At 39.9% G+C, this 26032-nt stretch overlaps 1 protein-coding gene across 4 annotated transcripts in view; it reads left to right on the top strand.

Annotated features, from left to right (window-relative positions):
• Nucleotides 1-26032, top strand: part of CFAP61 (cilia and flagella associated protein 61) — a 94702-nt gene that overhangs the window by 9855 nt on the left and 58815 nt on the right. For all 4 annotated transcript variants that reach the window (XM_065631662.1, XM_065631658.1, XM_065631660.1 and 1 more), the window contains 10 exons: nucleotides 66-183; nucleotides 2208-2358; nucleotides 6857-6948; nucleotides 7729-7916; nucleotides 9531-9570; nucleotides 10663-10802; nucleotides 14351-14477; nucleotides 15157-15234; nucleotides 15973-16179; nucleotides 17747-17881. In XM_065631662.1, coding sequence (XP_065487734.1) covers nucleotides 66-183; nucleotides 2208-2358; nucleotides 6857-6948; nucleotides 7729-7916; nucleotides 9531-9570; nucleotides 10663-10802; nucleotides 14351-14477; nucleotides 15157-15234; nucleotides 15973-16179; nucleotides 17747-17881 — 1276 coding nt within the window. The remainder of the gene's footprint in view (nucleotides 1-65; nucleotides 184-2207; nucleotides 2359-6856; nucleotides 6949-7728; nucleotides 7917-9530; nucleotides 9571-10662; nucleotides 10803-14350; nucleotides 14478-15156; nucleotides 15235-15972; nucleotides 16180-17746; nucleotides 17882-26032) is intronic.

The raw sequence follows: 26032 nt of genomic DNA, 5'->3' as shown, positions 1-26032 counted from the left end.
AACAGAAGTAATCAGCAACTATTAATAGTGGATCTTTAGGATATTACCTGATCTGTTTTTTGTAGGTTGGAAGATTATGATGATCTCATACAAATCTGGACTCTGAAAGAAACCTGTAGTAAATATTTCCTTGCTGATCTCATAGAATGTCAAGATGAAGAACATCAGACCGTTGTTTGTGAGGTCAGTCTGCTGTAAGCTCTGGGTTTGTGTAGTCATAACGTTAGTGATGTCACATGTGAGTAACAGCTCATGCTGCAGCTCCATAAATAAAAAAACAAGCTCACTTTTGGAAGGTAGAGTTAATGATCTGCACACACGCAGTGCCATCTGCCATATTCTGTGCCTTTCCTTTTTTTTGGAGTGTTACCTCCTGTTAAGTAAACAAAGCAGCAATTCGTAGTAATTGTGTAGATTCTTTTCAAGTAACTGGAACAGACTTGAAGAAACCATGTTGCCATTTTGGATATTTGCATCATAGATTACCAGTTTTCACTCCTGGTGAAAATTAACATTGCATGTGAAAACTAATAGCCAGTAACACTTTCACAGTTAAAAATGCTGTAGATTTTTTCTATCTTCTGGCTCAGGCAGTCAGACTTTTGCTGAATTGAAGACAGAGAACCAGGAATTAATTTAAATAAGAAAGAAGTGGCAATAGTTATCCTGCTGAAAATTCCTGTTAATATTTTCATGTTTTAGTAATTCTGCATGGTATAATTCTGCATTGTAAGCTGATAGGCAACATAACCTACTTAATTCCAGAAGTCTGCTTTCTGTAGCAAATGATTTTATGAAACCTTAACATGTAATCACTACCATTGGAAGCCAAATGGGAAACAATAAAGCATTAGCGTAATAGCACATTACAAATGGCTATCTTTATAAATAATACATTTCAATCGTACATTTTATAGCTCAATGTGATACCAGCAAAAGGTGCTTCAGGCCCTCATAGTTTATACTTGCCGCTGCTGCTGCAGATTGGAAAGACGCCTCCATGCGAACCAAGATAGAAGCCAATTTTCCCTGCAGAGAATGAAGCTGGCAACCTCTTTTTGCACATATGGTAGATGGATTGGTTAATCAGCCTCTGCTGAGCCTTGGGCCTAAAATTACATAGCGGCCAGACAACTGCAGCGACCCAGCTTTTGTTTGGTTATGCAAACAAACAATCACTTGTTGTTTGAGGGGGAAAAAAAAAATTAAACTTTGTATTTTTTTATTTTTATTGGAGTACTGATGGCCTGATAAAACAGCTATCCAAATCCAGCCATTGAGTTTTCATTGTGTTTAAAGAGGAGGCTTTCATTATGTATATTAAGGAAAAAAACACATTTTGATGTGTGTTTCACTATAAAGTTGCATATAGTACTAAAAATTGAAGAGCTTCCTTCTTCTAGACTCATCTCAGCTTAAAACCAAAAAACCTGCAGCATGCCAGTTTGCGTTTTTCAGAGTGTACTTTGTTGTGAAGGCTGTAACTTTCTGGAAACTTTCAGTAATAATCAAACATAGTAAAATGCCATTTCAGCATTGCAGGGATCTTCTCATTTTCATACTTGCCAGGACTTTTTTGTTGTTGTTTAACACTAGGTCTTAGTTGTGGGTTGTTTTTTTTTTTTTAACTTGAAAATATTTAGCGCTTATAATTGCTGCAAATAATACGTACCATATATAGTGTTAGATACTGTTTATATACTACATAATTGCGTTCATGAATTTAATCATTGTTATAGGAAAATAAAATATGCTTTTTGGTTTGAACACAACTTTATTTACAAAGCTGTGTCCAGTAATTATTCCACCATTATGGCTAGCTAAATCCAGATTTTACTTTAGCTGCACTTTAAGTTAAAAAAATATACATTTTTTGAGATATATAGTCAAAAGATATGTTTTTTATTTATTGTAAGAAATGTTTTATTGGAACAATATGTCATTATTTGGTACATATATATAGTCCTAATGGTCTCAGAGGCCATAGCTAACAAAATAATTATAACATCTAATATAGAGGTCCTAATACACACAAGGAAAAAAAAAAGCATCTTTTGCTGAAATAGTTCCTTTATATTTTTGTATTATGCAAGCCAGAGATGGAACACTAACTTTTACATTTCAGCAATTTTTTGTTCAGATTTTGTCCTGATCTAAAATCACATGCTCAAGTATTACATGTGTGTGACATTGCTTTTCTATTTCAGTATGGTGGCACTGCAGTAGGATTCATGAGTGTATGTTCTCAAGTAAATGTTTCCTTGTTTCAAGAGTGTTTTGACCTGGGGCCTTTTCATGGCCTCTGTAAACCACATCCTGATGTCCTCAAGATGCCGCGGAAGCCAAGCATTCAAGAAGGTACCTGTGTTCTCAAATGCTGGATAGATTCAAGATGCATTTATTTCTAGCCTCTGATAGGTTTTGCAAAAGGTTGGAAGAGGATATAGGTTTACTAGCAAGAAAACAAAACAATGTATCTGTTTTAGAGGTGGTTGCCTGGTGCTTTTTAATTCAGGACAGAAATTTTGGGAGCCCTGATCTCTGGCTCGGAAGTGATTGTTGTTTGTGGGGAGCTGGTCTATAGCAGGCATGGGATAAACCTCAGTTTCAAGTTTCAGAAAGCTAAAGCATCAAGTATATTTTATATCAATTAGCTACAGTTGTACTATTAATTGAAGACTTAATTTTGAAATTTGGTTCTAATGTCTGATAGCTAAGCAGCTGATTAACTGTGCCTATTATGCTGTCCCATTGACTTGTGTAATTTCCTTGTGGTCCAACTTCTGCTCTCCTTGCTTATTGTTTGCAGTCCTAGGTTACAAGAATCTGGAAGATAAGGACTATCTCTTTATTTTTGTATTGAGCACGATACAACACCACATTTAGCAGTTACCTTGCTGCAGATGATAAAAACCAGTAACATGAATATGTCACCTGTTTGTAGAACAGAAGTGTCATGTAAATGATTTACAGTTGTCACCTTTATTTTTCAGTGTCAAAGGGCTTTTTGTGCAAAAGGGCAACATTTTGCTATCTACTAATTATCAGTAATAGAATGAAAGGAAACACCATTAGGTTGTTCGTATCTGCTTGTCTAAACACAAAGCAGCAGGCAGAAAAGGCAACCAGGGAGCTGCAGAGCAGTCACCAGCTGGTGTCTCAGAGCTGTTTCCGCAGAACGGGAAAGGGAAAGAAAAACCAGCCATATAGCTGCTCCTATGGACTCCTCCTCCTTGTAAATGAGAGATTAAGTAAGCTGTCTCTTCCTGCATCATTCTGTGCTCCTGGAGCTTCAGGAGTATGATTTCAAAATAGGTGACAGACACATAGAAACAAAAGTGAGACTGAGGGAGGAAGAAAGATCACTCAGGATAGTCTGTTCTGTAAACGAGCTGGAATGTGGGCCCGTGCAGCTGTTCTAGGGACCCTGCTTGACAGGGGCTTGGACACGGTGACCTCCAGTGGTCCCTTCCAACCATTACCGTTCCGTGACTGTCCCCTGCTTCTGGTGAAGCCCTTGGCCATGGCTGTGTGCTTGCCTTGGCAGCTGTGGCAAATTCTGTGCTGCTCAGCCTCTCAGTCAGTATGTGGTTATAGGGTTTAACAATACAGCTTTTACACTTTTTTTGACATTTAGGAAATCTATGAGACTTTCTAAATGTTCATGCTAAGTAGCATAAACAACTGTTCTGTTCGGTTTGTTAAGTGACTGTGGTCAATCTACCATCTGAGTGCTTTTCAGAAATTTATTAAGCACCTTGATTAGTGGTCCCATGTGTTCATCTCATTTTTCCTTTCCATTTAAAAACTATGTTACTTTCGATGGTTGATACTATTACAGTTTGCAATACTACGTGTCTCCTTGAAGTAAGATTTTTAGTAGTAGTAGTATCCTTCTATTTGGAATCATAAGGGGCAGCTTTGGGAAGAGAGAATTATTTGCAGACTTTTTCAGATAGCTTGAGCACAGATCTCTGACGGTCTCAGAGATAGACACCTGAGAAAGAGCTCGAGTATCATAAGTGAAGAGGCTGACTGGTACTGTTCTTACAGAGAAAGAGCCAGTAGAAATTTAACAGTAAAATGAGAGTTAGTGTATGGCTATTCACTGCTCAGTAATATTAATTCTATTATCACTGAAGAATAACTAAAACTATTGTTGTAGCTTTGCATATGTTAGAATATAAACAAAACAATCATAATACTTTGAAGTGCTGATTGTCCTGAAACATTATAAGTTGTTGTTTATACCTGCCTAGTATGGCCAAAAAGAGAGATAGAAATGAAACTAAAGGCTGTGATGGTTGAATTTCAGAGAAAGGAAAAAGAAGATAAAAAAATCCCAAATATATACTATTATTACTCTAATACCAATTCAATAAGACATTAGCTGGTCACAGTTACAGAAGTCTGCTGTGGTTTATTGAAAAGATATGCACTGTATGGTAGGTATTTGATAAACAGCTTTTCTTTTTACTGCTTTTTACACATTTGACCTATGACTATAACCAAAAAGTCCATGTTTCTCAGAGTTGGAATGAATAGCCCTTTCTCTCTGAATGATTTGGGTTTCATTATCGAAGGAGATGTGTCTCAAAATTCATTTCCGTGTTCATTCATTCAGGCTTCCAGGAAAAGCAGTAATGTTTGGTTTTGTTTGGTTGGGTTTTTTTCTATTAAGGAAGGAAAGAAAAAAGCCTGCTATTTTAATAAATTTACAGCAAAAAAACCCTCAACCAACTCATAAGCCAAATTCCCATCCTCTCTGACTTTTTCATTTTATCAAAAATGTAATTTGAAAAGGGAATTATCTTTTTTTGGTTAATGTAGAGCTCATGTAAGAGTTGCATCCAGATAGTCCATTGCTAAGCCTTTCCAATATAAGGGCCAACCTATATCCTTGGAATATATCATAGTGTCAGTCACATATAGTTTATATTTGATTATATTGCCTAACATGTGCGTGACTATATGAACACTGTTTTAACAACTGCACTGTTGCTGCAGGCTACTGCATCAGAAATTTGCTGCCACATTGTCCATTGATGTGAGGCCAGTGAAGGTTCACTAGACACCTTACCTCAACAGAGGATGTAGACTTTCTTTTAGTGAATTTGAAGGCTGAGAACTTAAAATGCAGGCTGCATTCCTGTGTAGAATAATTTTACGTTCCAACATTAAAAAACAAACAACAAACAAAACACAAAAGCAAACCAACCAAAGAAAACAAACAAAAACCAAAACCAAAAATCAAACAAACAAAACCAAGAACAACACAAAAAAAAGCCACAAAAAAACCCAAACAAACAAACAAAAAACCAAAAACACCACAAAAAACCAAAACCATAGTAAGGATATTTTTTCAGGCTCTTTAGCTTGTAAGCAGAGACCACAGGTTGATATTATTTTTCCTTTCAAAATGTAATACTGAATAATAATGAAAGAGTGTACAAAAATCTCTATTTAACACAATATTGATATGCCACTTAGGTTTTGGGGTAATTACAGTAATTTGGTTGTTACTCTGTGGTATCACGAATTAGTAGCTAGAAAACATTCTGATGCAGTGGGAATGATTGAAGGGCTTTTCATCAGGCTTCATGGTGAACTGGCTTTTGATCCTGCTGACTGTTACCTCTGCTAACAACCCAGCGGTCACTGAATTATTTTCTTTTTGTTCATGTTCCTTACTTCATTTAGTGTAACAATATTTCTGTTCTTGCCAGTTGCTTGTGTACAGCATGTATGTAAACAGTGATGTAGCTCCATTTGACAGGAATGGATGGTGGAGCCATTAAGGGGCTTCATTTTAGTAGAAAGTCAGAAACAACATATCAATATTTACATGACAACAAGAGGCTTGCATTAATTAACTTCTGACACCTGCAAGGCTGTTTATAATGAGAAATGTAGCTGGGTTAATCAAGACGGCGTTTGATCACTTCTGTGAAGTCTCACATCTGTGATACCCCTGGAGGACCAGGATTTCTAACCCCTGTGTTTCTCCTTGCCCTGCACGTTGTGTCTGCATTCTTTTCTACTACCAGAGAAACAGATTTTCAGATAACAGAGTTTTGAAAATACTTTTGGCTAAATTACTTTAAACCTTTGAGGTATTTTTTGTTTTAATACACACTCGTTACTATATGAAGCAATGCTTGTGTTGGTGAATGTAGCTTAGATGGGCTCTCCAAGGTAAAGTTCAGAGAGAGAAGAATTGTATTGTGCTGGGTTTTTTGAAGGCTTTTTCCTCCTGGAGCTCAGGAACTTCAACTTTCTTGTGTTACTGGAGCGTCAAATGCAAGGGTGTCCTGACCTGATGTGTTTTCTGCAGCAGCGATACCCACACTTCAAGAGTTTAGTGCTTAAAACCTATTTTGGGCTTTATCTTTAAATATAAAAGTAAACTGTGAACCTATCTGTAAAACTAGGGAGGTGACGATTTAAGGAATGGCAGAACTATGGAAGATGTTCAGGGCCTGAAAATGTAGCTGCCCTTTGCTTTAGTAATTTTGGTGGTTATTTGGAGTAATACATAGGATTCACTAATATTTCAATGTTTCTTTCCCAAGTTGATGATTAAAGTAATTTTGGTCCGTAACATTAACTTGAAGAGTGACTTGTATGATGCATTATCAGCCGCTCTCTTATTCTGAATACCCTCCATTTCCATTGGCTTTAAAGAAACCCATCCATCACCATGCAGATTTAGGAGCAGTTCTCCCGAGGTGTGCAGCACCTGCTGGAATGGCAACGGCCTGCTGCCGTGTCTGGCACACTCTTTAGTTAGTGCTGTGATTCCGAGGGTTCAGCTTGCATTTTTAAGCCTGATGTATCTATTTGTTTTGTTAATCAGATGGAGATAAAAGCAATCAAACAAGTCAAGAAACAGAGTCTGCTTCATCACAAACCTTTGCACACATTCGTGGTCAGGAGGCAGCTGTGCAGGTAATCCCACTGTACACAGCAATGCTGATAAATTTAAAAGCTCGTTTGAAGCAAAACTTGACTGTGTTGCTGAGCTAAAAATGTGGTACTGATGGAAAGCTACCCAAGCTGAAAAGCAGCAATATAGCTTCAGTTTACCCTGTAATTTGTAGAAGGTAAAGGGCACATGTTCTGTCTCTGCCTTTTCCGTTGAGGGAAGCTCGACTTGATAAAAGAGTTTTACTATGAGGTGTGTCGGAGCAGCATAAATCAGCAGAGGATTTATCCTGAGATACTCTAAATGGCTGCATCTGTCTCTAGTCTCTCAGTGCTGTATCAAAGCTACTCTGGTTTTCTCCCCATTATTATTCATTTCCATTTCCACAGTATTCTGTGCATTGATCCCATTTTCTTTAACACAGCGTGGTTTTAATTTTCATATATTTTCAATATGCATCTGGAAACACAATTTCTTATATAGAAACATTTCTGAAAGAGAAATATTTTATCACCTCACAAAGGGATTATAATGGTAACTTAGTTTGTGAATATGTTGCTTTTCAGGAAGAATGTATGTATTTTTAAAGGCCACTTTTATCTAGTGTTTCAGAAACAGGTAGATATTGCATATAAAATACTTCCTTGAACTTCTGTATTTGTCAAAACGTGACAAGTAAAAAGTACATCCCTGTGTGTCTGCTTGGAGTACTATAAGATAGGAATGATGCAGGACCTTTTAATTAAGACATGAAAATATTTTCTGAAACATTATAAGTGACCACTTGTCTATTGTTATTACAGCAAGATGGAACCGTTGGTGTTTCCCATGCTGAACTGCTGTTAGATGATGGCAGAGGCACAGATTCCAAAGCCTCACCAACACATCTCCTTGAGACAGCAGAAAAAAGTGCTTTTCATCCAGTGTACAGAGGAGCTTCAAATGCTTTCTGTATCCACGTGTTCTGTGTTGATGAGAAGCATGAAACTAGGTAAGTATGGCTGAATAGTTACTGCTGTCCTGATCTTAATAACAACTTTCAATCTTATATTTTTAGGACAAATCTGAAAGTGACAGCACCTGCTGAAGTTAGGTTGGATTTCTTCTGACCTCTTTTTTTCATTTCTCTTTTACCTCCACTAATAACTTTCTGAAATTTTCAACCTCCAGCTGCAACTTCCCATCTTTGGTAGGACTGTGTGGACAAAAAGTTAAGAATTCAGTTTTCTACTATAGTATTCGATACAGTAGGGGGAAGACACAGGGTTCTCATCTTTAAATGATTGCTGCTGCTGACCCTGAACTCGGGATCTTGTCCTGAAGGAGCTGCTGCTGACCCTGCATAGCATGGATCCAGAAACAGTTCTCGTGAAGTGTAGGAGTGATTGCATCTTAGCGCTCGAGGGAAGTTTGCTACTGGGGAATTTGTGTTACCCAGTACATTTGCTAAATGTTTCCATCTCTTAAATCTGGAGCTGTCATGTGGCTTGTTAGTGCATTGCAAGTGAAATGCAAAGGAACTAAGTTGCTACTTTATCTGCAGATATTTGATACCTTTTAAAGCCCCCTGAAAAATCTCCTACACCTATTCTCGCATTCCTTGCTGCCAAGAAGGTACTGGATACCAGAGAATAGAGAACTACTTTGCAATGGCGTTTTCCTTTCCCTTGTTTAGCTATTCTATTAGCTAGTCATAATTTGGTATTGTATAGGTGAACATATAATAGCGCAATCCAGATCTATATTCATAGCTATTTTTTTCAGGTTTCATTCAATCATAGGTATTTTAATTAGAAATTATTTCTCTTTTCATTCGGTAATATTATTGGTGAAATAATTAAAGGGAACTTAATTACAGGTCTGGAGGGAGGAGAGGTCGAATCAGTATTGAATTTCTTCAAGAGACGCATTTTATACAGTGGAAAATATTTTATAGAGTTTCAGCATAACAATTTGGGTTTAGAGCTCTTTGATATCCTTACAGGAGAAAAAGGATGAACATTTTAGATTTCTCATATCTCTTAAAACTCGAATGTCACATTTCACTGTCACCATGGAAAACAGAGTGGAATTACTCTGAACCAGTAGGTGAGAAGTGGAAAGAAGGAAAGTGCTCAAAAACAATTTCAGAGTATTGATGTTCTTGTTAGTCTGATAAAATATGTTGGACAGGTTTACCAAGTGGTTAGTGACTGAACTCTTGGTACTGGGTGAAAATATCATGGACCTTAGCAACAACTGTTTGTACCCTTGCTCTGTGTTTGCTGTGTACCAGTGCTGCTCCAACAGTCCATGAGTGGCTTCTGAAAAATGGTGGCGTCAATAACATGAGTAATTTTTTATTTCCTTTCAGTGAAGAACTCAATGGTTTGATGTTATATCAAACGTTCAGGTTTGTTCTTATTGATAATGATGCTTTAAACACTAGAAGTCAACAACCAATGTGCAGCATGCAACATCTGTGACAGATCCATGAAGAACTAGCAGGACTGTCTGATTAGTGCTGTGAATCAATGTTTGTTGCGCTTATAGGGGCGTAAATATGAAAATGTATAGGATCTGTCTGGTAGGCACTTTATTTACCGCTGTTTACTCTTGGTTGCAGATCACTGGATTTTTTGGATCATGTTTTCAAGCTTTTTCCAGTATGTATAATTAAAGTTTTAAAGTTTGTGTGTGTCTGTATGTGTGAGGGATGGTAATGCAGTTCTCAGCCAGAGTATTTAGATACAATGGCCAGGTAAGTCAGTGGCTCCCAGGAGTATGTGTGGCCTGTGACCCTGGGCTGAGTTACCCTCAGGAGTAACTCCTCCTTGGCTGTTTTTGCACTTTGTGTGCGTAAGTCCTTTGTTTATGTTCCATGGGGACTTTTCTGAGATGCAGATTTAGAAAGCATATGCTTCAAACTCCTTTAAAATCATGTATAGATCCAGACTGTACCTAAATTAAAAATAAAATCAGGGAAAATACATTGAAAGAGGTGGAGTTAAAGCCTAGAAAGCAGCAGTATTAAGGAAATCCGTAGTATTTACCTATAGCCTAAACAGTGGCACTGAAGGTTTATATTTATGGCAAGCTAATGTACCAAATTCCGGACAAGCTGGCCATCACTGCAGACACACAAACTTGTGGTCATCACACCTGCCGTGCACGCAGGGCAGGTCAGTCTGTGCGAACACACTGGCTGTTTGTTCAGGATTTTAGGGTATGCTGTTCTAGTTGATGGTCTCACTTGGCTGCAAAGGTGCAGAAGATCCCAGACACATACATTGTCCTAAAATTTCACTTTAGAAGAGTAGTAAGGTAGAAAAAAGGACCTTTTAAGGGAAAAATGTTAGCCCTGAAGATGTAGGCATAGAGATAATGTTTCTGCTAGGCAGTTGGACTAGATGATCATTGTAGGTCCCTTCCAACTAAAATATTCTATTCTACTGAAGAAAAAAAGATGAGGGGGCAGGGTGGAAAAAAGGACCATTAGGGAATATCAGGATATTAACTAAGAAATCTTTACTGTGGGAGCTAAAATACCCATTTCTGTGAGCCAGCTTAATGTTGAGCTCATCAGTTCCTTTTTGCTGCCCAGATATCAAGCCATCTACATAAAGCAACACTTGGAGTAAACATACATTGTAAGATCTGCCTTCAGTTTGTTTTCTTGCTGTACCTTGTCAGAAGCTTTTGTGTAAAGCTTAGATTGAGATCACTAAGAGCCTTTATTGTCTGCAAATCTGTTTCAGGACAAAGACTTCTGTGTCATCCTTGTGCCACATAATGTACCAGAGTTCCACCTGATCCAGAGTTTTGTTCGAGTTGTCCCTTTCTGTACTTCCAAATGTGATCATGAGCTTTATGTGTTCCACCGTGCGGGATTGCTCAAGTGAGTCATGTGCCTCGTGATGACAAATTATGTACTCGGAGCTATTTTTATGGAATATGTAATACCTGCATCATCCAGCCTAACAGCAGATTGGTATGCCTTTGCTATCTCAGACCACGCTGGTATTCTGCATGGTATGGCACAACATCTTGCAAAAATGGTAGCTCGAGTCCCCAGACAGTGTAGCTGAATAGGACAGGACTGTGCCTGGTGCAGTTAGAAGCGGAGCTAAATAACCGAGTCTTTAGCGGCATTACTGCAGCTGTCTTGCTTCCTGTTCTGGAGTGGATCCTAAGCCTGCTCAGATGTGTCTCCACACAGCACTAGACTAGGCAGTGTAGAAATAGCCTTATGTTTTCAATCATATAAAGGAGTTAGTGACATGATTTTTAATGAGACAAAAAATGATATAACTAAAAATGTAAAAGCAAGCATCTTCTGACTGCCAGCATTTATATATAGTTTCCTTTAAGTAAAAGTGTAATAAGCTGATTTAAAACTTGTATGAACAGTACTACCTTAATGAAGATGATCACTGGGGTGGACCAGTAGCTTCCTGAAGTTACCTCGTTGTGGACCAGGGCCAGCACAGAAACATGGTGCAGCGACTGGCCCTTTGGCCGTGGGTCAGGTTGCGTAACATCAGTACTGAAAAGCCTGCTGTAGATTTAGTTCTTGGAAACATGGTCTAGCTCTCTTTAGAGAAATGCAGTAATGCATTTCTGGAACGTGCAGAACACAGCAGTAACCTCATTGTTGAGTATCTATCTTATACCATTTTTCTCTTGTGTTGAATCATTTATTCCATACCTTTCAATTTCTGTGGTACTTTGAACACTCCTGTAGTCTGAAATACTGGTGAATCAGGACACAAACCCTCTCTTGCTATGACTTCTGTTACATGGTATGATTTTTCCAATGCTTTGTTTGTATGACAGGCCTATACTGGCCCAAACACCAAGCTTAAACTGTGGCACAGCTAGAGGTTTGGGGTTTTTTTGTCTTAATGTAGCTAAATGCTGCATGGTTTCAGAGAAATACTTCGGTTTTAATTGCATACTTAATCACCCTTTGATGGTATACAAGTAGCTCATGCAGGAACTGGCCAGCTACTCTTGGACTGTGCAGAAGCTTTTTGCTGTGGGGTGGAATTGGGCTTGTGTGCACAGTGTGAGAATCCAGCTGGATGAGGAGAAAGCCACTGGAGTAATTCCTGTTAATCTCAGTTGCAGCTGTTAGTAATCTGCCAGTAGGACTGGTAGTAATACATCCTCTTGCGATTTTGGTCAAAATTAAACTTTGGTAACAAGGTTTTTAAAAAACCCCTTACAATTCTGATTAAACTGTGCATATTCCAAATGATACCAGCCCTTCCATGAAAAGAGAATAATTAGCATTTTCCAAACTCCCTGCATCTATGCAGGAAAATAAGGAAAAATAGCCTTTCATTGAGGTTCAGGATCAGAAAAACTGTGGAAAAAACAGATGAAGCTTTTGGAAAGCTTCTGAAGAATGAAAAAACTCAGTGCACAGCAGCAGATACTCTCTTAGATATAAGACCAAAATATGAAAAAGTAAAAGATCAATATATTGTACTTGCACCAAGGGCTTTCGAAAGGCATGTGAGTGAAAAGGAAGTCACAGAAAATGGACTAAAAGAAAAACAGGGGTAAGAAGATGAGACTATGAAGACATGAAAGGACAAAATCAGAAGAGGCACAGGTACAAAATGAGATACTGATTAGTAAAGGTTGTAAAAGGAATGAGAAAAAGTGTTAAGTACACAAAAAGCAGGAGTGCAGCAAATGGAAGTGTAGGTCTGCTACTTAACAGTGAAGGGGAAAAAATAAGAGATGACAAGGCATAGCCTGAAATGCTTAATGGATACTTTCCCTCAATTTTCACTAAAAAGCATAATAATAATAGCATCCTGGTCTCTGAGCAGTCAAAGGAATTGGGCATCTCAAATGAGTTAATTCATTACTGGAAGAGAAATGAGCACAGACCTTGGGTTGTCCTTCCTACTGTTCCAAACTCATGCTAAATCTGGTGGGTTTGTTTATTTTAAAAAAAGTTTCAATTTTGTGCATGTCATGTTTTCTTCATCTTAGACATTTAGTCTGTTACTGGCAGGACCGCGTCTCTTGGACAGGGGTGCTGTGCTGAGCAGTGTGGCAGGCGGGCAGCACCGGGCTGCCGAGTTAACCGTACCCTGGTCCTGCTCACCATCGGCCTCGCCGCCTGCCTGGCCTGGCCTCGGAGTTAGCTGGCTGTGGAAACCGTGAACTAAGGTGCAAACTGAGCTGACGCTCACTTAGTTCAGATTAGTTTGTAATTTTGTAAGCAAATGTACGCTTTTGAGCACTCAAATAATCGAGTTGAAAAGGATCAGTGAGACTGAGCTGTGTAATTTCCCATAGCGGATCAGATATTTGGTAGCTTTGGTTTTTTTAGGGTACTGGTGCTATTCATTAAAACTGTATTGCACAAAATAAGTCTCAATGTGACTGAGGCTGAAGAATAGCACATAAAAATTTAAACTGAAAACAAGAAGAATGGGAATGGAAATTATACTACATGAATAGCAAGTTTTTTTAACTGTGGGTGAAATAAGTTAATCTTTGGAACCTAAGGTGTGGTTCAGTCCCTTGAACAGCAGTCTGTAAGTCTGTATTACGTGAGCCTTGTTTCGCCAGGAAGCCTCCATGCCTTTAACAGGCAACCTGAGAGTTCCTCAACTGCTGTACAGTGTCACTGGGTAGTAAATTTTTTCCATAATTAGTGCATGGAAAGGTGTTTTATAACAGAGTGTGTGAACTAGCTAAGTGCCAGGATGTTCCTGTCCATGGCTACATGCTACTGGTTGTATACATTGCACAGACATTTTCATACCGCGTCGTTGCTATGTGATTGCTAATTGGCAATCGTGTCTATCAGACATTTTAAGCAAGTAAGTTTATCCTCATGTATTACTGTTTGAAGAACCAAGGCCTAACACAAATCTTAGTAATTTGTTCTTGTTGGAGCAATTGATGGTACTGCCTTTCTTTTGTACCATATCCAAGGATGACAGTTGCCTCTCTGTTTTATTTTTCCTCTCTCTCTTTTTTCTTTTTTCTTTTTTCTTTTTTTTTCTTCCTTAATCTTTCACTGTTTCTATTCTTTCTCAATGTGCACTTACGGATTGTACTTTCATTTGAAAAGATTATTTGCTTCCTCTCTCTGCTGGCTCTTTTTTACGTGAAGATTAGGTGATGTCTGTGGTTATAGCCAGTTATTGCTTTGTGGGCCTGGGCTGTAGGTGCATGAGGACTGAGTGTTCAGTAGCAGTTAAAGCAGCAGTCTCGAGGTGCCCTAAGTACATGGATTATCACACAGTAAGTTAATATCTGCATTTGGAACAATAGTCATATAGCAATCCATTTCAGCTTCTAAAAGACATGGTCGGTGCATGTGGAAGGCATGTTGTCTTAAGCATGGGATTTGCAGTCTTTAATTTGTCACAGAGTGAACTTTCACACTCTCCCTCTTTTTTTTCTTCCTTATAGGTCGTTTAATGTAAGAAGGGCAACAACCAGTGACGTACTTGGTGTCAAAATGCTCGTTAAAACCCTTAGCTTGAATGAAAATATATTGAATGACTTAGAGATATTTAATCTGTTTCGCAGGGATCCGGTGAGTATTTGTTGCAAATAACAGGATGGATAAATACTTGGAAATACAAGCAGAATTGATAACGTTACTCTCAGCTAGCATGCTGGATGTATATAGGTGCTCAAGCCAGCATCAACAGTTGTTACAGGCTGTGTTCAGCCTGACCTGAGAGTTAATGTGAGCTGTGGCTAAACCAGCTGCCCTCTCCGGAGGGGACAGACACAGGCTGGATGCATTTTTGGTCACCCCCAGCCTGATTTGCATTGTTAGTTTTTCTTGTGCACGCGTCTGGTTGTGTGATGAACACGTCCTTGTGTTTTGTCGCATGGTGGGGCCTCCTTCTGCTTCCCATAATGTGGCCAGATGTGTGCCCATCATTGATGAAGAATATGTTTTAATTAATATTCTTTTCTAAGATCAGAACTTAACCCAGGGCTAACTTAGTGGCTGTGTTTGTAGCATTCCTCTAGCAGCTAGATCCTGACTGGAACTGAAGGTTAGTCAAGGGTCCAGCCATGTCCCTTGGTTAAACGTTACACCTTGAGTTAAGGAAGGGTTGTTTAATTGGGGTAGTATGTAGAATGTGCACTGAAAGGAAAGTATTTTATCTCTGATTGCGTGGTGAAATGCACCGTTACAATTAAAAAGATAGACTAGTAATGAAATAGGAAGTGTGCTATGTGTTGCTTTTGCCTTGCAGGATGGGACCCCAGTGCAGGCTTTCGTAGCAGAAGTTTTGGATCAAATAGTTGGTATTTCTGTTATTAGAGATGAAATGGTAAATTCTGTTTCTGTGTTGTATGAAAACTGTAACATTTAGCCCTCAACACTAAAGGCTGAGTTTCATGCTTGCTGCTGTACATGTGCTTAACAGAAAGTACCTGTAAAATATTTTTCTCTCTTTCCTGACTATATGGACTATATTATTTCCCTTCTCATAGGTAATGATTAACACACTGATTAAAAAAAATCATCCTGTTATTTGCAAGAAGCTGCTGATGAATTCCGAACGTATGCGTCCTATGTCTCTTTTTGGTTCTTTAGCACAAAGCCATTCTGCTCTAAATATGTTTGTAATCGCTTATTTTGCCCCCTCATTTCCGAAGTCAATAAGCAGTTTTGCCATGGATGCTGCAAAGAGTAGTCAGTTTGTTTTGTGAGAGGACAGTCTAGATTTTTCTGTCTTGAATTTGGCAAAACAGTTTCTTTTGGTTTTTTTTCCTTCCCCCTCCCCACACTCCATGAATGTCTATTAACCTGTATAAGATACTGTTGCGAAAGGGTCAAGTATACATTCCCTGCAAATAAAGGTGGGCGACTGCAAGAATAGATTTTGATACAATAAAAAGATTTAAATAAAAATATTTTCAGTCGTTGTGCTTTAATTGAGAGTAACTCTCAAAGGCGCTCAATTTCAGTGTTCATATTTAGTTCCTTAATTGATAGAAAGCACTTGCTAAAATATCGTCAATGTAGCTGTCTCATCACTACTGAATTCCAAACTCTTACTTTCCAGGATATTGAGTATGTTCGATCACATTACAACATTGAAGATTTTATTAATTTCAATTACTACCAGCAAGAGGAACATGGACATCTTTACCACTTTGCCTTAAATCCTATATTTCATCATTATACAAAACACTTTCTAAAGGAGATTCTTCGCTTGGCCCACAAATCTTCTCTTTACTATCCTATTTATCCACAGTATGTGGAAGGAGAGGTAAGAAAAAAGTTATTTGTATTTTTAATACGAAATATTGTCACCTTTGCTCACTTTATTTTTCCCTTTCCTTCTGTGAATGACTGTAAACAGGACAATATTAAAAACACAGATTGTTTATAAGAACTCTTGAGAAGTGATTTCAGTACTCTGGACTGTTCTCTCAGAAGTCAGTGGGACCTGGGCACCTCAGTGTCATTGAAAATATGATTTATATTTCTGCAAGTGCTGCGGGAGAAACCATAAGAACCTAATGCTGTGTGAGAAAATCTGTTTCTGGGAAGAACGTAATTTGTGGAAGCAAAAGATTCTTTGAAAAATGCTGATGTATGTCTTGAGTAGCCATCTAAAGCTACTATCTGGCCCAGGCTAATCACGTTGGCTCCTGCCAGCGTTGGAGGGGACAACATGGTGCATGTGGAGGGCAGCTCACCCATCCATCATACCTGCCTGGCTCGGGAGGGAAGGAATTGCCCTCCGGAGCCGTCCGCTCTGACAAGGGGGTCTGCATGGCCAGGTGAAGTGAGCAACTGCTTTTAGACGGTGACTGAGGTGAATTCTGTCCTCAGCGACTGCAGTGGTTTTGAAATCGCCACCCTTTTAACAGAGGGATTTTTACAGGTTAGGCACAGGTACGTTTCCAGAAGCATGTTTTTTCCTGCTTCTCCAGTGTGCGCTTTTGCAGAGTTTTATTAAGTGTTCTCTTGAGGAACCAATGTCCTTGTGTAGCGTTAGCTTCTCAGATTCTTAAGAGGCACTTACAAAAATGCAATTTAATGGCAGTGGATGGAAAAGTTAAATGTTCCTGATAATTTCAGTCTGGTCTATTTCCAGCTTATCGTTGCTTTCTAATAAGTGGTGAATGCGATATTTTACTCAGTTCTCAACATAGTAGTATCAAGTTTTTTCAATATTTGTAGATGGAACAGTACCGTAATTTAGTTTGCATTAATGTTCATTCTCTATTTCCTGTAATTATATTTTTTAACTTTTATGTCACAAATTATGACAGAGCCAGTCATGCAGTAATAAATGGAATGCTGCTATTTCTAATGATGCATGCTATTCGCATTAGCATTAGGGTTTGTGTTCACTTCAGGTTTATGCCAGTTTATTAACATTTATCACTGGGATGAAATTGACATTTTGGTCGGTATAGAATTTCTATATAAATTCATAACCATTCTTTGCCAAACAAGCAAAGGTTAGCAGTAAGCAGATAACATAGCTTAATGAGGTCAAATCAAGCTGATTCATGATCACTATGGAGAAAAATATCCTCCTGGGGAAAATACTTGTGCTGAAAAATCCCATAAACCAAACCACTTGTTTATCTGTCATTCCCACAGAGATAGTAATGTAATTACTCTCATAATTATCTTCATTAGTGTCAGGAATTATCTGCAATTCATTCCTCTGCTCTGAGTATGTTTGTTTATTTGCTGATTTTTCTCTCAGATTTAGCCAGCAGAGCTAAGAATTTTGTATTTGCAAAGCCATCCAGCAGACATCTGTGATGTGCTGTTCTGACATTCTCTCTGCTGAAATATAGATCGCTGTCTTTCAGTTTCAGAATCCCCGGGCCCATTCCCTGACATCTGCCCTTCATTACATGGTTCCCGTGCGACCGAGACGACAGATTGTCTATCCTCTGGAAGAGCTTGGCATCAACGCTCCGTCGGAGCAGGTCTCCAAGGATCAGGTGGGTAACAGAAGCGGCAGCAGGCGGGCGGCGCCGTGCCAGCCAGCGCGGGGCTTGGCAGATGGGCGGCATTACCGTCCTGTGCTCATAGGCTGCTTCTTAATTACATCCACCATCGTGTCTGTGCCCACGCAGTCCCAGCGCTGCTTCTAGGCTTGAGTTTCAAACACGTTACAAACAGCAGTCACCAAAACAGAACATTTTCATACTAAATGCTTACGTTTTAATGGTGTTTTTTCATGACATCACTTTCAAATTGCCAGTGCATTGTAGATGTTCTAACTTGCTGTGTAGCCCTTCTTCCTGGTAAGCTTATTTAGGTTTAAGCTCTGCAAGAGGAAAAAGCAATGTTATGCTTCGGACTGTTTCTGTAGAAAAGACTTAAGTCAGTTTTATTTTTCAGTCCCCAGGTCAGGTTTCTTCCATGCACAAGATACCCTCAAAGAACACTTCAAAATATCAGAAATGATTTAACAGCAAAGAAAAAAAGTTGTCTCTTAAAACTTCATTTGTTAAATAACTTACACCTTATTTTGTCTTACATTTTTAATTAACTGAAATTTGATGTGAAGATAGTTCCTCACAGGAGTAACTAGTGAAGCTGAAATATTAGGAAAAACACCATTAGTGATAGATACTCTCAGTAGGTAGCTGTAATTTCGTAAAGAAACATAATTAGGGAGCTTTATGTCTGTCTACTAACTTCCAGTTGGCTGAGATGAGCTACCATATAATATTTTTAGTGCTGTCCTTTTCAGTTAGTCAGTAGGTTTTGACAGCCAAAACTCTTAATTAGGCAGGAGTTGGCAAAGCAAAACACAGAACGTGGCTGAGGCCGTTGGTCTGAGTTCTGCTCTGAACAGTCTTCCCTCAATGTGTGCCTCCCTGCCTTGCTCTGCAGAATAAACTAACCAATGCTGTTCTTTAAACTACTTCCTATTTTATCTTTCAAATGAACTGTTGCTGTCGTACTAGAAAAGCTCATCTAAGCATGTTGTTTGGAGCTGGAAGATCAGGCTTCCAACGTTTGAGAGATTTGCAGATCTGTTGTCTGCTCTATTCCCAGGTTCTTTCTGAGGATTTGAGAGAGTTGCAGGTGGTGAGATAATGGTTTAAAATCTCAAAAGTTTGATGAATTTCTATTTAATAAAATGTGCATGATTTTCAATAACAAAGTTTTGCTGAAAAGAAAAATGAAGGCTAACCGCTGTATAAGTATCCATGCATATGCACCAGCATTAATTATGGATTTTGGACAGACTGTTCTATCAAACTTGACATCTGGGGTGGTAACTCGAGGATAAAGCTAGTTTGCTACTGCTGCCTGTAGTTTGCTGAAACACCAAGAATTTGAAACCATACACAGCTAAACTGGCTCCTTGTTGGGTGAATGAAATGACCTTTGGCCACCATACACTGGGAAAGCTTTACAGCTCAAGAGGTAACGCACCAGAGGGGACTGAGTGTACTGGGGAAAGGAGGAAGCTAATCCCGCTCTTGGATGTCTTGCTAGCTCTGGTAGGAGCCCGGCAGTAGATGCTCTGATGTTTCAGAAAGGAAGATCCAGCCCCATCAATAATCTTACTCTTTCCTGTAAAATCCTGCAGCTAAGTTGCAAATAAAATGAGGTATATTTTATAAAATTAATCAAATTGCAGTAGGACAAAATGATTATACTTCTACCTTTTTGTAGCAATCAAAAGGCCTGCTCAGGCACTCTGTAAACAGAAAGACACAATCTGTGTTGCAAAGAGCAAAATATCCCACCAAGAAGTTGTATGTCATAACTCTGCAAAATGGAAAGGCTGAGAATTGTCACCTTTAAAAAATACTGTGTGACACATTTTGTTTGTAGCAGATGTTAGCAGGCTAGGAAGTGAGGTAAAAGGGAGATGAAGAAACAGTGTTGTAAGGAAAGCCTGGAGAAGAGAGGGAGAAAAGCGAAAGGCAGACAAAGAGGCTGGAGTGGGAGTTGGTGGGAAATTGTCTGAGGCAAGCACTGGATTGCAGTGAGGAGAAAACACCTGCTATTGGCTTTGTTATGGTGGTTCTGAACAGGATGGGGCAGGAAGGCTTTAGGTAAGCAGAGATCCCGAATAGTTGAGACTGCTCCTCATTTCTTTATCACACTTCTCTGTTCCAGCTCGCCAAGCTGGTTTTAGCTGAGGGGTCTTGGCCTTCTCATATGGGCAAGCACTTCTTTCTGATGTTAACCCATGCCACTTTGGTCCTGCAAGCTGGAGGACAGCTTATTGTTGCAATTCTTGGTGTAGATAGCTCTGCAGTCATGTCAGGATTTTTTTCATGTAAACTACAATACAAAGGTTGTAAATGCAAGTCAGTTTCAGAAATGTAGAATTTTAATTTCACTGCCTGTTCTAATTAATTGCTTGCGTATCGTTTATGATGGAGATAACTGTAATGAAATTCTTACTTTGATACCCAAAAGATGCCCCTTGATATCTACCCATCAACATCTGCTTCTCATCTACTGCTTTTTTAGCTGCCTTCCTCTTGTTCCGGCCTTTTTTGAGCTCGCTCTCTCCTTTTCTTACTGCAGAATTTATTTTTCCCAGGAGCAGCTTGCGGCTCGGCAGCTCAGCCGCGCGGTGTCTAGGCACAGCTCTGGGTTTGTGTGTGTATATCTGCATGGGCCATTAGTGGCTCAGGATCTCAGAGAGGGCACAGCGGGAGCCCCGGAGCTCCATCTCTTGCTGTGTCTCTGTAATACGTTCAGCCTGCTTGTGAGCATGAAGAGATTCACTCAGAAATATTGACCCAGTACAGACAACCCAACCAGGACCCACAAGGACTCTTTTTCCCGTTTCCTTCCACCAAAGCTAGAAGTGAGAGCAGCAGTCTAAATCAGAAAAGCTTTGCCCTTGGCTAATCCCCATGCGTTGCCAGTCCAGATGGACCTTGGCTGCGCTGGAGAGGTGGTTTTCCTGCAGGGCTGGATCAGTTGTTACAGACAGATGAGCACCAGAAATGTTAAGTCTGTGGTAACTTGTTCTCATTGTCCCTCTGTCAGATCTCTCTGTTCTACTGCGGTGTCTGGAAAACTCAAAAAGGGGGAGTCCCCATGTGCCACCCTGCCATGGGCCGCTGGCCTTGCTTCTGCTCTAGCAGGCAGCAGGAGCGGGAGTTCATGGTGTCCAAGAAAGCAAAGGTCCTTCTTCTGTAGGCACTCTGGGAGAGCTAGATGTAAGGTAGAGAGATTTGCTCTTAAAATCCAGGAATTTATCGTATACAAACAGAAATTACCATTACCTGAGCGACTATTTAACTGCAGTTTTCCAACCACCCTGTTCTCCCTGTGTCTTTGGTTCAATATTGTTTCTAGTTAGATCCAGGCTTTTGGTTTGCATTGCCTCTTTGCTTATCCTTAAAATGACTGACTGAAGAAATACAGAGTTTAGGAACTCTACCTGCTCCTCTTCTCTGCCCAGCCTTTTTATTAAAACTTGACATAGGTTTTTAAGCAACCACAATTTTTTCACTCTCTTTTAATCCATAATTCTGTGCTGCTTCATCTCTGCATCAGAAGACCCATCACTTCCCAAGCTGCGAATCTTCATTTCCTGAAGGGCTGCAAATTCTTATGAACATAGTAATATCTTCCTATAACAGTCCCAAATGACAGAGTATGTTTTTTACCCCACTCCTTGAGATGGCAGATACTTTTTTTTTTTTTTTTTCCTGCTGATTTTCTATGTCTGTTCCTATGAAACTCTTTCTCGTGTTGCTCTGCTGAAGAGATTTAGATAAATCAGGTGAGGACTGGCCGAGAAGGCACGGAGTGGGAGGCATTAAGCTGCCTGTCTCCTGTTGCAGCCCTCTGGAATGGCACAGATGCTAATGATCTCATTTGCATCCAGCCCTGCAAGAGCCCGGGCTCTGGGCTGCCTGTTCAGCCTGTGCCTCTGCAGCACATCGGGGTTTGCACATACTCGCTCAGCATTGCGTCAGGCCAACATCTGCCGTGCTGCAGGGTGTGGGGACACAGACCTGCACGAGCTCCTGGCCGCTCCTTACATCAAACACTCTCTACAGCTGTTCCAAATCAAAAGGAGATCTCTGAGTTTTGTATTCTGAATCAGTCACCAGTATCGAAGTGCCAATTGGCAGAAGATTCAAAGACTCAAAATCTTAATTCCCACAGTGTTAAAACAGATTAGATTGTGATTGTGTTTTGCACATCTGTCAGTCATTTCAGTCATGTTACCTTAAAAACCAGTTGGTTACAACAGAATACTGAATATCTTATAAAGTGCTGCTGGCCTTTACAGTGCATTTAATCATTGGCGGAGTAGAAAACTGTAGATAATTAAATAATTTTTAATGATTTCTTCATAAATAAACAATTTATAAACTTGTTTGCTTTTTCACCATCTGGGAGCATTCTGTTATCCATCTGTTTCATGTAATTATCAATGAAAGGGAAGAATAGGTGATATAATTAACAAGAATAACTGATCCACAATGAAGAACAAAAATGTCACACATCTGTTGAATTTCCTTGTTTCTGCCCTTTCATTATTATTCATGCTATTTGGTTTATTGTATTTTTTTTTTTTAATTTCATGGCTATATTTGAGCTGTCATGTTTTATTGCACAGTTCAGAATTGGGGTATTTTTCTGCTATAGCTTATAAAAAGATGACAGAACAGTTACTAAAGCATAGCAGACATCCAGTTTCTTTTATTTAAAAGAGGCTTTTCCCTTCACCATTTTGAGCAGAACTGTTTGTGTCCTGGTTTCCCCTGGAGCAGGCCCGGAGCTGTGGCTGTCAGGTTACCAGGGGTATGTGCTGCTTTGCACGCGGGTGCTCTGCGCGCACCCCAAGTCCTGGTGCCATTGGAGGGGTGTGCAAACTGGGTGCTGAGCAGAGCAGGCCTGTGGCCACAGGAACAGGAGAAGAGGCCGAAAACCTGCCTTCCTGTTTGTAGGCTGGGAAAAATAGAAGCTTAACCACAGAAGAAATGGTAAACGTTGATGTAAGATTCAAGAAGAAATTGGAATACAAGGCACAGCTAACTTAATAGATTTCATTGCCAGTATGCGTGTATTTTTGGGTGTTTACTTGATTTCAGGCTGATGCTTATGGCAAGTGCTATGAATAAATGTCCTGAAAGCAGTTTAAAAGATTTTTTTTTCTTTTGGTAAATAAAATGAGAGAAAATAATTAATATTTTTAATCTGTCTTCAAACAATACATCATATTATTTGTATTGCAGAAGATACTCATATGAGTTGCAAGTCTAAGTATGGTCCTGGGCCATTCTCTATTAAATGAGCTTGTTTTATGTCCATTCTAAAGTTTCAGGACTTTAAAATGATAAAATATGTCCACTCTGCCAGGGTTTCTAGAAAATTTTAGCTATCAGGTAAAACAGAAAAATAGTGAAATAGAAACTTTCATTTTTGGGGCAGCTTGTTTGGAAAGGAAAATAAAACTGATATAGATGAGGTTTTTTTATAGGAAGCTCTTCTCTAGATGGTAGTGTCTCCCTCAGCAAACTCTTGAGGCATTTCACTCTTTGTAGCTTCTACTTTCTGACGTTAGGCTGGCTAATTAGCAGTTGCCATAACCCTTCACTTGTGTGTCAGTGTCTGTGTAGCTGGGACATACCTGACACCACCTTCCTCGATACTTCTCACTGAAAAAACTGAACAGGATTTGAATGTTTTGGATCAACAGCCCAGACTGAGTATAATCCATTACCCTCACCTGTTGGGAAAGGGGAGCAGGAAGGGCTCAGAACTGAAACATGGGCAATTAAACCTTGCTGTCAGGGTGCAGGAAAGCAGGGAAAAGGAAGGTACGTTCACAATGCGTGACTGAAGGTCCCAGCTAGTTTAGAGCATGGCTGGAAAAACCTAACTCAGTGGCATTTAAACGATAATAAAAATGAATTAACGTAAGTAGATTTTAAAACGTGGGGGGCAGAGGTTGTGTACAACAGAACAACCTGTTCTGAACAAGCAAAGCTTTTTGCTTCGCACTGAACAGCTGAGCGAAATTGAGGGAGCAAGATGTTCACTTGTGTGGCCAAAGAGAGATGTCAAGAGGGTGGACAGGTACGGATACAAGGGCTGTAACACAGCAAACCTCTGCCCTGCAGTGTGTGAGAGCAGTCTGGATGCTGCTCACACAGGGGCTGTAACACAGCAAACCTCTGCCCTGCAGTGTGTGAGAGCGGTCTGGATGCTGCTCACACAGGGGCTGTAACACAGCAAACCTCTGCCCTGCAGTGTGTGAGCGCGGTCTGGATGCTGCTCACACAGGGGCTGTAACACAGCAAACCTCTGCCCTGCAGTGTGTGAGCGCGGTCTGGATGCTGCTCACACAGGGGCTGTAACACAGCAAACCTCTGCCCTGCAGTGTGTGAGCGCGGTCTGGATGCTGCTCACACAGGGACTGTAACACAGCAAACCTCTGCCCTGCAGTGTGTGAGCGCGGTCTGGATGCTGCTCACACAGGGGCTGTAACACAGCAAACCTCTGCCCTGCAGTGTGTGAGCGCGGTCTGGATGCTGCTCAGCCCTGCAGCCCCGGGGGGTGTCTGCTCCCCTCCAGGGCTGGGGCATCACACAGCGATAGGCACCGCTGCTGGCCCTGCCTTCTCCTGCTGGGATCAGAGTGAAGTGTGCTGAATTACCTGGAGTGGGGCAGAAAAGCTGCTGGTGCTGTTTTCCCTGAGAGCTGGCCACCTTGTAGCAAAGGGGCTTCTGACTTTGTAGGAAATCAGCACTAATAAGAAGTAATATAGCAAAGAGAGCCTAGGTAGGATGGGCAAGAGAATTCCGTGCTGTTTAAATACCAAGATTCATTTATCAAAACTAAAACAGAAGCATTCCTATGTCTTACAATTTGTACAAGAACATGTTGGTGTTACAAAGGGTTGGTGTCTATAGTTTTCACTTAACCAGAAAAGTAGTATTAATTTTTAAAGTAACTGTTGTTTAAGATGCTATCATGCTTGAGTAATGAATTTTTAATGCTTTTATAGTATGGGCATGGATTAAAATCCATTATTTGTTGTACCTCCACTTGTTTGGTAAAGGTGATGATTTTATAGCAGCACCAGTCATGCAAACACAGTCATTCGGAACTGATGGCTGATAATAAATTTCCTTACTGTAAATGTCAGTGGGTTTTCTGTGTTGCTGCCATTACATCTTGTTTGGAAGGCTGAATATTACACAATTATAGGAGGCACCAGATGGCATCATTAACAGGAATGCTCTGAATGTTTACCACTTATGTGCATGTGTGAAATTAAAAGAAAGATGACCTATCTTTGTTTTGAAAGCATGGTGTCAGTACTATACAGGTGTTAATGACATTTGCAGCAAACTAAAATAGTCATTTCTGCTTAAAAACAGCTCAGGCTTGTTTTAAAGCTTTTTCAAAGCATTTTGTAGATTGACTTTGCAAGCAGCGTAATTCCAGCTTGTAAGGAGGTTATAGACATTTTTTCCACAGAAGGATAACGTTCACTCTTACCAAATGGAGACCCTCAGCTGCTGTCACTAAAATATGACTCTAGTTAGCTACAAATCAATCTCCTCTTCTACCCTTGTACTGTTATTTAGTTACCTCATGTTCATTATTCTCCATATGAATGTGGTGATGTGTTTTACTTTTTTTTAAAGCTTTTAACGTTATACATCTCTTGCATTTTTCAACTAATTCAGTCCATGTAGGAAATGCTCCCCTGTTGCCCTGGGTCTGAGTGCGGAGCAGGCAAAGTGGTCAGAGCTGCTTCTGTGTTCTCCCCTTCCAGAGCTCACACCGTCCTGTTTGAGATGGTGTTGGGGCAGCTGTGATGTGTTGTGACATCTTCTCTCAAGAGAAGCCCTTGCAGGGACACCCTCCTGAGCCAGCCAGCACTGAGAGATCTTTCCAGTTCAGTCTCGTCAAGGATGTTCAGGTTTTTTCACAGTGCCTTTTGGAGCTGGACCGGAGATGTGAGGCAGGACTTGCTTAAAATCAAAGCTTAAGGAGGTCCCTTCGTTCATTGCGGAAGAAAATAATTTAATGTCTGGGAATGCTAGCAATGCTTTCAGTTACATATGATTTTTCTGTTCATAGGTGATTCCTAATTTTGTTATATTTTGCTTATTCTACGTGAAAGCGGTATAATC

This window comes from Caloenas nicobarica, chromosome 3 (genome assembly GCF_036013445.1).
Source record: "Caloenas nicobarica isolate bCalNic1 chromosome 3, bCalNic1.hap1, whole genome shotgun sequence".
In the NCBI taxonomy this organism is placed as follows: Eukaryota; Metazoa; Chordata; class Aves; order Columbiformes; family Columbidae; genus Caloenas; species Caloenas nicobarica.
Note: the sequence above shows the minus strand (reverse complement) of the source record. Positions and strands in the feature narration are given on the sequence as shown.